Source organism: Bombina bombina, chromosome 1 (genome assembly GCF_027579735.1).
Source record: "Bombina bombina isolate aBomBom1 chromosome 1, aBomBom1.pri, whole genome shotgun sequence".
NCBI classification, from domain to species: domain Eukaryota; kingdom Metazoa; phylum Chordata; class Amphibia; order Anura; family Bombinatoridae; genus Bombina; species Bombina bombina.
The window spans coordinates 1127493666-1127505450 of NC_069499.1; the positions used below are offsets into that span (position 1 = coordinate 1127493666).

The 11785-nt window shown below is 38.1% G+C and overlaps 1 protein-coding gene across 1 annotated transcript; it reads right to left on the reverse strand.

Annotated features, from left to right (window-relative positions):
- Positions 1-662: 662 nt before the first annotated feature.
- On the reverse strand, positions 663-1593 carry LOC128641448 (uncharacterized). Its single transcript, XM_053694087.1, has one exon. It carries the CDS (start codon positions 1518-1520, stop codon positions 864-866), a length of 657 nt encoding a protein of 218 aa, XP_053550062.1. The 5' UTR covers positions 1521-1593; the 3' UTR covers positions 663-863.
- Positions 1594-11785: the final 10192 nt, after the last annotated feature.

An 11785-nucleotide genomic window follows, 5' to 3' on the forward strand; every position in this document is an offset into this window, starting at 1 on the left:
AATATTTTTTACTTTTTCTGTAGGAATTGTCTATCAGACAGTGAGTAGTAAAATAGTAATATACTCATCTATACACAATCATGCACTTCCTGATAGTTTCAGTTTAAATGTAAACAGCTCTTATGTTTCTTAATGCAAAACTAATTTATTCATATATATATTGCTCTTTCATATACAGCATGTCCCTTTAAATTACAGGAATAGGGAGCAAAATAAATAAAGTATATTGCAAAGTTGTTTTACTACACAAAATTAAACATTTAATATTATTATATAAACATGTTTACTGTTACCTTAGTATGAAGCAATATAAGCAATTATTATTAACACATATTTTATACTAATGTAAAGAAGAAGAAAAAACTGTATTGTTTATGACATTTCTTTACAATTAATTAAATTAAACAGATCTGTACAATGCAATACGTATCTGCTCAAATATAAAGTCGGTGCAAATCATGTTTGCAGACAATAATAAATATGCCTCATTAAAATAAAGCACACATTTGTTGTTATTGTGGTGCATACAAAATGTTAGAATTAATGCATTCTTATATACAGAACTATACATAGTATAAAGCATTCCACGTGTAATTTATTAATCTAATTACATTAGGGAGGATGTCCAAGAAAAAGTAAAATGTCTGAGGGAAGTAAAAATATTTTCTTCACAAAAATTAACATTTTTATTATTTTTTCCCAAGATGTTTTCATTGACTTTTTAAGGTTATGGAGTAAAAGTACATTCAAGTTTTCATTTTCTAGCAAGGCAAAAGGAGACTGAAGTCAATTAAAGTTTGATCAAAATCAATGAAAATTATGTTAATCTCTTAAAAATGTGGTAATCTCTGAGGTCTCTGTGTTCAGAATGACTTGGACTTTTGGAATTGTTTTACCAGGTTAGTGAGAACTTCTAAACCCTCTACAAGTCCATCCCCATTAGTTGCACAGCATCCCTGGACATGCCACTGGTGTCCTTGAATCTTCCTTAGTCCAAGCTCTTCTGCCAGTTCCATTGGTCTCCTGGCTCCAGGAAGGTCCTGCTTATTGGCTATCACCAAAAATGGGACTCCTCTCATCTCATCACTTTCCAGGATGGCTTCCAGCTCTTTTCTTGCCTCAGGAAATCTCTCCCAGTCAGCACTGTCAACTACAAATACTAGACCATCTGTGTTGACATAATAATGCTTCCATAGGGCTCTGATCTTCTCCTGGCCTCCCACATCCCAGACAGTAAATGTCACATTACGGATCGGCTCCACTGTCTCAACATTGAATCCAATTGTGGGTAATGTACAGACAGTCTCATTCAGCTTGAGCTTATAGAGGATTGTGGTCTTCCCAGCTGCATCCAGACCAAGTAGAAGGATTCGGGCTTTGGTGCCAGAAAAGTTCATAAGAGCTTGATGAAGTGTGCTCAGGAGAATACCCATTGTGCTGTGAAATTGCGCTTGATGGTTTGTTTCTATGCAGAGCTGGAATGTCTTCTGTAAGAAGCTGTTAGAAATATATATACACATGGCTGCAGCCGAGCCCTCTGGTTACTTGGCAACCTTAGATGCAGGAGTGAGAGGTATTTCCTGATTGCTCTGTCATTCTGTGCTCTGTTGGAAGATTCCTCGACACCCTTTTCTGACAGAGACACAGTTGACAGCAACACAGGAAGTGACTTCATTAAGGAAACATTAACCCCATATTAGGCAAAGTAACAAACATTGTATTGTAACTGCATGTTGAAAGAACAATCTAGGTATAAGTAAAGAAAATAATAGTATATTATAACCTAAGACTTCCCCAAACACAAATACATTTTGGACATTTCCCAAGTTTTAATCCTTTAGAAAACATTAATGATTTTATACACAATTTATTTTTAATTTCTATGAGAAATTTTGTATATAAATAATTTGATAAGCTTTTCGAAATAATTATAATATATATTTAAGCGATCAGGAGAAGCAGCAGCCAAGAGTCAGAGAAAATAGAACAGAGCTGAGAACCATAAAACAACCTAAAACATTGAAACCAGATGTGGTCCATATTACAATTTGATTGCTTTTTAGCACTTTTACTCTCTCGCTAATTTCGCTAGAAGTAAGTTTTTTGTGTGTGTCGGGTTGTGCTCATATTACAAGTTAAAAACAAAGGGTTATCACTCGCGTTAACCCGATGTGTGCAAAAAGCTGAAGTTAGAATACTGTGTATGCGATAACCTCAATGGAGAAAAAAGTGTGGGGAAAACACCCCACTCTCGCGCTAACCTGAACGCATATTCTCAAGTTCACTAACACAATATAAAAATATGAATAGTTTGCATTCCAATGTTCTTCACAAAGCACAATATGTTCTATGTATTCATATATACATATATCTACATACGGTATATCTTATGGCATTTTGGTACAATATATATATCTATACCTATATATATATATATACAGATATATACGAATATCTATTTAAAAACACTTAAAACATATTCTGCTATGTGCAGCACATTAAAATGTCAAATGTTCACTGTAAATACACAGTATAACACTTTATCAAACATGAATATTGCATACATATGACTTTACAGTTTTTCATCTACTTAAAGTGAATGTAAATTTTCATGAATGAGTGCCCGGTTTTTAAAAATACTATTAAAAACTGGGGCACTTTCATTCATGAAAGTTTACATTGCAGCGGTTTTGTTAAAATACTTACCTTTTTCTTCTTCCAAGCCGGACCAGTGATCCCCGCCTGCTTCTTCCTGCTGTACTTACACAGTAATGACGAAACCGACTTCCTCCAATCACAGCATGGTCTCAGGAAATGTTTGCTCTGTGGGGGGGAGGCCATGATTGGAGGAAGCCGGATTTGTCATTGCTGACGTAAGTACAGAGCAGCTGCGGATGGGGGGTCACTGGTCCGGCTTGGAAGAAGAAAATGAATGAAAGTGCTCCTGTTTTTAATAATATATTTAAAAACCGGGCACTCCGCCATGAATATTTACCTTCACTTTAACTGCAAAGGTCTCAAATGTACTTATATATTTGTATATATGTGTATATTTGTATTTATGTGTACATATGTCCTTAAATACATATATACATAAAAACACATAAATACATATGTATACATATAAAGACATATATGTATGTATATATAAACTCACAGGCCACTTTATTAGGTGCACCTGTTTAATTGCTAATCAGACAAACACATGGCAGCAACTCAATGCATTTAGGCATCTAGACGTGGTGAAGACAACTTGCTGAAGCTTAAACTGAGCATCAGAATGGGCAAAAAAGGGGATTTAAGTGACTTTGAACGTGACATGGTTGTTGGTGCCAGACGGGCTGGTCTGAGAATTTAAAAAACTGCTGATCTACTGAAATTTTCAAGCACCACCATCTCTAGGGTTTACAGAGAATGGTCTGAAAAAAGAGTAAATATCCAGTGAGTGGCAGTTGTGTGGACTACAATGCCTTGTTGATGTCAGAGGTCAGAGGAGAATGGGCAGACTGGTTCGAGATGATAAAAAGGCAACAGTAACTCAAATAACCATTCGTTACAACCAAGGTATGCAGAATACCATCTCTGAACGCACAACACATTGAATCTTGAAGCAGATGGGCTACAGCAGCAGAAGACCACACTGTGTGCCACTCCTGTCAGCTAAGAACAGGAAACTGAGGCTACAATTTGCACAGGCTCACCAAAATTGGACAATAGAAGATTGGAAAAACGTTGCCTGGCCTGATGAGTCTCGATTTCAGCTGTGACATTCAGATGGTAGGGTCAGAATTCGGCGTACACAACATGAAAGCATAGATCCATTCGGCCTCATATCAACGGTTCAGGCTGGTGGTGGTGGTGTAATGGTGTGGGGGATATTTTCTTGGCACACTACCAATTGAACATCGTTTAAATGCCACGGCCTACCTGATTATTGTTGCTGACCATGTCCATCCCTTTATAACTACAGTGTACCCATCTTCTAAAGGCTACTTCCAGCAGGATAATGCACCATGTCACAAAGCTCAAAAAATCTCAAACTGGTTTCCTGAACATGACAATGAGGTCACTGTACTCCAATATATTTGGGATGTGGTAGAATGGGAGATTTGCATCATGGATGTGCAGCCGACAAATCTGCAGCAACTGCGTGATGCTATCATGTCAATATGGGCCAAAATGTCTGAGGAATGTTTCCAACACCTTGTTGAATCTATGCCAAGAAGAATTAAGGCAGTTCTGAAGGAAAAAGCGGGTCAAACCCGGTATAGTAAGGTGTACCTAATAAAGAGGCAGGTGAGTGTGTATGTATATATATATATATATATATATATATCTATATATATATTTAGACATGTGTATGTATGTCTATGTTAAAGCCCTTTGCCTGCCTTTTTTTCTAACCCTTGAGATCTCATATCTTTGAATCCTAACTTTTTTGTGAAATATTTTTTTTTAATAATTTTTATTAGATGAGTGTAATTGTACTATGTAATGTATTTTTGATGTGTCAAAACACAGTTATGTCAGGTCACAGCAATCCCTATGTCCTAGACTACAACTAAAAGAGGCACCTACCAAAGTGTAAGGAAATATATTATAAATATAAAAATATATCAAAAATAAAAAAAATGAAAATAAAAGATAAAAAATAATAAATAAAAGTGGCAATGTAAAATACAATTATAAATGATACAATCAATGGCAACAAATAAGTCCAATGAACATACAATACAATATACAATGTGATGATATGCAAATGGAAACAATATGTGTGAGAATGCACACAAGCGTATATATGGAACACAGTCCAACAATTCACCAAATCTCTTCTCAGGCAAGTGGTGGAAATAGGGGAACGTTCCCAGCAGATAAAGAGATACCAGAAATGAGGCTGCTCTTCTATAATGTCCCGCCAGACAATTCAAAAGCTCTAAAACACGAAAGTAAAATGTGCCTCATGGTATAGATCAATGGATAAACAAGCGAGGGTGAGGGGGTAGATTAGACCTACTCACATGTGGAAAAGCACTATTATGTGCTCAACAGACAGGCCAGATCCTCTGAGTCGTTCGGCAGACTCACAAACAGCACCACAGCGGGAGCAATCTTCATCTAACGATCTCAGGGAACAAAGGAAAGCCAATATCAAGGGCTATCAGTGAACCAATGGATCACAGGAGGACTTCTCCGGTACTGTATCCAAACAGGAATAACGTAGCAGCAAGATAAAGTTAAAAGGTTTTATTAAAACACAGTTAAAACCATACAGCAACGCGTTTCTCTGTGTCACAGCACCGTTTCCTCAGGCTATACAAACAAACTATCAGCTGCTAAATTTAAAAGAACACATAACCAATCAAGTGGTGTGCCGGATAACACACCCATTCTGATGTCATAACCAATCAGGAGGTGCAAGGTCTGCACACCCATTCTCATATCAAAGGGATAACTAACCAATAAGCTATTTATTTAAGGGGGCGTGATTAGTATCTGTCTCAACAGAGCGCCGTATTGTAAACTTAATGGTAAAAAGTATTACGAAATTAATCATGTAAACCGGGAGATATTAAATCTACCTGTAATGTATATTAAAAAGTACTGATGGTTCCAATCTCACCCGATATCGGGTCACAAAAGGATTCCCAAATCATAGAAATAGTATAAATATCCAGTTTTTAAGATGTAACCGATGCACATGTTTCTGTAGTGCTCATTACACCTATTTCCAACCAATCTGTAGGTACGACCCACATATTGAATCCCACAAAGTTTACACGTTAAAAGATAAACTACAGGGGGCGTGTCTAAGCCGCAGCCATGAACAGACGCATTATTATTAGAGCTCCGACATCAAACCCTTTGATCTGAAATATACTTTGCTATACCTACGGATTTTTATATCTTTTTTGGGGCAGCCATTAGGAGATCCTTGTCTGAGTCAGGAGATACCATATCAAGCTGTGGTTGTGAAGTATAGTAGGTCTATTTGAATCGGAAAGCTGCGGCCTACACTAACAACATCATTTCCCCCCCCGGTTACAGGATTAACCGGGCATAGCAGTATTCACCTGCCGAACATATAGGTACATATCAAATATGGAACAAACCAAGCAAACATCGGATACTATCCTGTTAACATTACTAGCTAAACTGAGTGACTCGCTTGATGATAAATTCACCCGGTTGTCAAGGCACATCGTGGACAGTTTTGGAACCCGCAACTCCATGATTGACGACCCACATTCAAATACTTTGCAGACTGAGTGTCCGGAGATTGGAGATGTTTTTGAGCCGCTTATTGTGGTGGAGAGGGCACTAGGAGATTCAGTTTATTTGGAAGCCCCCAGGCAGATTAGCCATGTGAGTACCACCTTCGCTGCTTCGCTTGAGGTGCGGAGCGAGGTTGCAATCGCAAACTTCAAGAGGCCTAGGAGCCACGAAAAAGCACCTGGACATCAGCCATATAAGAAGCTCGGGCACGTCTTAGTGCCGGTGCAAATAAATTCTGCACCAAATTTGAAAGAATGGGATCTTCACTGTAGGCCGTCTTTACAGCTCAACAGCTCAAGCCTAGATGTGTACGGTATAAAACAAGATCCACGATACCTACAGAATGGACATAACTTACTAAGGACTGGAGTGGGGTAATTGTATTTCAGTTAGCAAAGCACAATGCAGCCTGTTCATACAGCTAGGGCTGTGGTCAGTGAGTAGATTTTGGGTTGCCTTTGGGTGACTTGATTTCCCCATAAATAAATGACTGTTTTTTGAGTAGTCACATGACCATATGCCGTGGATGAAGACAGAGCTCTAACATTTTCAACATATTTTAGTGGTTCTTATTTTTGTCATTATTGTGTGGGTATTATTAGCATGCAGAGATGGTATAGACACCTGTTTATATAAAAAATAAGCGTTAAGATGTTAAGAATAATAATTTAGGCCTATGGGAAGTATGTGAATTATCATTTCTAGATAACAGTCATTAGGTTGGAGCCTTTATGTAACAGCACATTTGTTCCAGTTCAGTAGTTATACACATGGAAACATTAATCCTCTCCTCAAGGGAGTTATAGATAAACTAACTATCGCTAGTCTGACCTACAGAGATTATAGACCCTTCACAAAAAGTTTTTTTTTTTTTTTTTTTTCTTATGCATATTGTTCCTTTAAATACTGATGTCATTCAGGATTCCAATATCTTGTATAAGCTTATGTTTATTCTGGTTGGTCCCGCCGTCGGCGGCCGGGTCGGTGGGATTTGACTGGTCCTGAGTTATAAATGTTTAAGGGTACTGAGTATTTTGATTAGAGTGTTAGACCATTCTTGTGGTCAGAGCCGTCTTATAACTGCATATATGAAATAACTCCCAGATACTAAGTCTTAATTTATAATTAGACAATAGAGGAAAGCAATATAGATATATCTTATAGCACCTTCGGATTGTTTTGTTACATAGGTTGTCTAATGTATACACCCCAACCACATAGGCATAAATAACTGAAGGTCTTCATATAGTAAAACAAATATATATTATTAGCTTTGAATATGGAGTGTTGTGTTGCTTATCTCTCCTAGTGCCACAAGACCACTTATACCATTAGACCTAAGCTTTGTTATATAAACATGTTATCTTATTGGCATCTAATGCCACTATTTATGTTGATTCTCCAAGCTCCATCATTATTTATTCTCCATTTTATATTATAAGTACAGGATTAGTTGTCCCATACATACAGTACCATATGTTATTATTACTTTATTATTCTACTATATTTAGCATTAAGTGGCTATGTATCACTATAATTTCCTCTAGCGACATAAGCTATTAGTGATAGGTTCATGAGTGGCCTATAGACTAGACTAGGGGGAAAAAGGTGCCTCTCAGTTGGATTCTTTACTTTACATATGTCAGATGAAGGTATCCTGCCAAAGGACGGAATGCTATACTAAAGAGGTACTATAATAACATTAAGTAAAAAAAATAAAAAAAATAAAATAAGGTATCAAAGCAAATCTTATCATGTATATACCCAGGGCATGCTAGTAATGCCCTGGGATATACTCGCTCTTAGAAAGTTTATCATGATTTATACTGTTGTCTGTTATATTCACCTTGAAAAAACTTGTTTTTGTTGTTTATATGTGACTATTGTTGTCCTAAATACCTTAATAAAAATCTTTGATTCAAAAAAAAAAAAAAGATAAACTACAAAAGTGTGCATGTGAGGTGTTGAGAAATAGAATATGTATTTTTAGTGGTATGTGAAGAAAATTGATTGCAACCGGTGCTAATATATTTACACATATTGCAGTTTCTTAGGTGGCACTTAAAGATACCCTTAGCGGCAATTAAAGGGACAGTCTACCATAGAATTGTTATTGTTTTAAAAGATAGCAAATCCCTTTATTACCCATTCCCCAGTTTTGCATAACCAACACAGTTATATTAATATAATTTTTACCTCTGTGATTACCTTGTATCTAGGAACCTTCTTCCAAACCCCTGACCACATGACTGACTTTTTATTATCTATTGTCTTAAATTTAGCATTGTTTTGTACTAAATCTTAAATAACCCCCTGTACCTAAACACAGTGTTATCTACATGGACCACGTGTACTTTCTGTCTCTTTGTGTTGAAAAGAGATTTAAAAAGCATGTGATAAGAGGCAGCCCTCAAAGGCTTAGAAATTAGCATATGAGCCTACCTATGTTTAGTTTAAACTAAGAATACCAAGAGAAAAAAGCAAATTTGATGACAAAAGTAAAAAGGAAAATTGATTAAAATTAAAAGTCCTATCTGAATAATGAAAGTTTAATTTATAAAAGACTGTCCCTTTAATCTACTAGATACCAAAGTTGTATCATTAATCCTTTTGTTATTAGTATCAGTAATAGCCTTTCTCTTTTTGTTTTTGTCTTTATTTACAACAATTTTGCAAGGTGCTAAGTGATTTTTCAAGGTAGGTGCCCGTCAAAAGACACATCTTGGTATGGAGTTTAAGTATTTGCCCAATATTGGATCCCTAAGTAACAAACCCCAGTGTTTTAATAATATTTTTTATTTTCATGTGGTTTACATTATATTGAGTAATGAACATTGGCCCTTCTTATAGATTCCCATTGGGTTTCCTAATTTTATTGGGCAGAAAATATGACTGTCTATCATCGGTTTTTACACCCTCATATCCAGCTTCAATAATTTGTCTGGGATAACCTTTTTCTAGGATTTTTTCTTTAAGAACTGTACTTTGGGATTCATAATCTTCTAGTAGGCTACAACACCTACGTATCCTTTTAAATTGTCCGTAAGGGACATTATTTTTCCAAGGAGTGAAGTGATTTCTTTTGTAGTTTAAGTAGCTATTGCAGTCAACTGTCTTAAAATGAGTTGTCCATTTAATCTTGTTCTCAACAGAGAATGATAAACACAGATCTAACAAATGTTGAAGGGAGAGTTCGGCGTGCGGCTGCACTAATCCGGAACCGGAACTACGGGTAGACCACAGGGTCACAGGGTCCTCCAATGGTGAGACAGCCACTCCGGAGTGCCATAGCCAGGGAGATCAAGCCCAAGGTATGTAATGCAGAAAAAAAGATAGCAGGCACTACTCGGGGGTGAAATTCAAGCAGCAATTTATTAGTTTAAGCCATACATAAAAGAGAACAGGCTTAAAATAAACACCAGCAGCATACAAACAGGAGAGTAGACACAGAGGGACTGACTGCCTGACGCGTTTCGCGCCCCCTAGTGGCGCTTAATCATAGGATAAGTTAGTGACAATAAGACACCCCTTATATACACACACAAGGGAATTAACCCTGCCCCCACCAACAATAAGTTTAAAACATACTTATGTATTCTATAATGCATTTAAGGCTGAGACAATTGAATTATAAAAGAGAGACAAATTATACCACCCTGCAATATTGTTATAAGTCTAGTACTAATGTGAATGCTTGAGTAATAAATAAAATGCTCCAATCAGTTCACAATAAGATAAAAGGGCACAAAAAGATACAGAAAGGTAAAAAGGCACAAGAAAGGATTAATAAACTAATGTAATGAATTAATATCCAAAGTTCTATCAACCTAATCAGAGGAACCAATACTCCTATATTAAACACATATACAGAATAACCCAAAGAGTACTAATTAAATAAGTAAATTAATCAAATAGTCTTCCAATTCATGATAATAATAATAATAAATATAGTACATAAATTAGGTTAGAAAAAGAAAACAAAAATCAATACATGTGTGTAAATAGAATATATGAATAGGTAGAACCTAAGTGCCAATAAAGAAATTGATGTCACATTCCTTATTCATGCCATTTGGTATCTGTTACAAAATGCTATTTGTGACTGGCCCTTTAAATGGAAGGTTGCCCTGCTTCCCTGGATTTTGGAGAAGCCTATTTGCCAGCCTCCTTCCTCATGACTATGGCCCCTGGAAGATTGTGCCCCTGAGAGTATATTGACTTTTGTTGGGTGTGTGTGGCCCTTTGGGAACCGTCTGGGGACATATTGTGACTTTGGTGAACAATGCCCCCTTTAAGACTATGTTCCCAGACCTGTGAAATGACTTGTCCCTGGCTTTCTCCCACTTGGTTCAGTTTCATTGTGTGCCATTAAGAGTTAAATTTTGTTCAGCTTCAAGAAACCTATTCTAAATACAAGTCTGCTGGGATTAGCTCTAATTAGGTTTAGTGATCAACTTTCCCATTGTCTAATCAGACTAGTATTGATAAGGTGGACTGCATTGTTTTATTGTGTGTAATGTTATCTGCTGAAGTAAATGTTGTGGCCTGTCAAAGGGAGTGCCTCTCTATCTAATATCAAATGTGTGATGGGGGATTTTATGCCTCCCCCTGAGAGTGTCCTGTTTGCATGTAACCTCAATAAAAAGGAGGCTGTGTGCTCCAGCACATCAGACCTATTTTCTGTCCCTCTAACTTGCAGCTTTGACTCATGTTTGTAGGGGACAGCTTCAGCTAATATCACTACAGGGATTGCTATGTTTTTCATACTCCCTTAGCTACGGGGATTGCTACAGAAGGAAGAGGTTCACCTACTGGAGCCTGGTCGTAGGTCCAGGGCGCAGAGCAGACGACGAGATACCAGCCCAGCAGCGGTGGTTCGTGGAGTCTGCGTTACTTATGGTGGCTACGCAGCAGTTAGAGTGACTACGGTGCTGCTGCTCCTTTGGTGAGCGCTAGGAGCATCCTTTTCTACGGTCCAACTTCCAGCCAGCCTGGAGGCAACCGTAACATTTGGCGGCAGCGGTGGGATCGCGTCCTAGCACAAGGAGCAGCACCACAACAACACTGGTATCGTAGGAGAGTAATTGAGGGCAACGCTAGCCACTGCGCAGCGTCCCTACCTACAGCAGCATGGAGCTGACAAGATACTGGTCAGAACCATGTGAAGAGCACCTCAACCGGATCCGTCGCTATGAGGGCGCGGATTTCGTTCCAGAGGTAAAGAGGCGGCTAGTCCGATATGGTCCAGACCCTGCGCAGGAGGTAGTCAGTCGCATCATCCGGGAATTGGATACGGAGAACAAAGCGGCACGAGCCTTTGAGCGCCAACTGTGGAGTTTGAGGGTATGGACACCTGGTCTCTCTCCCCAGCCGCAGCATGTTCCACAGGGAGAGGAGAGCAGCGACCTCCCTCCCCAGCGGCAGTATACTGTGCAGAGGGAAGAGACAACCGGTCTCCTTCCCCAACCCCAACCAGAGATACCAGAGGCAGCAGGCCTCATAGACTGGTCCT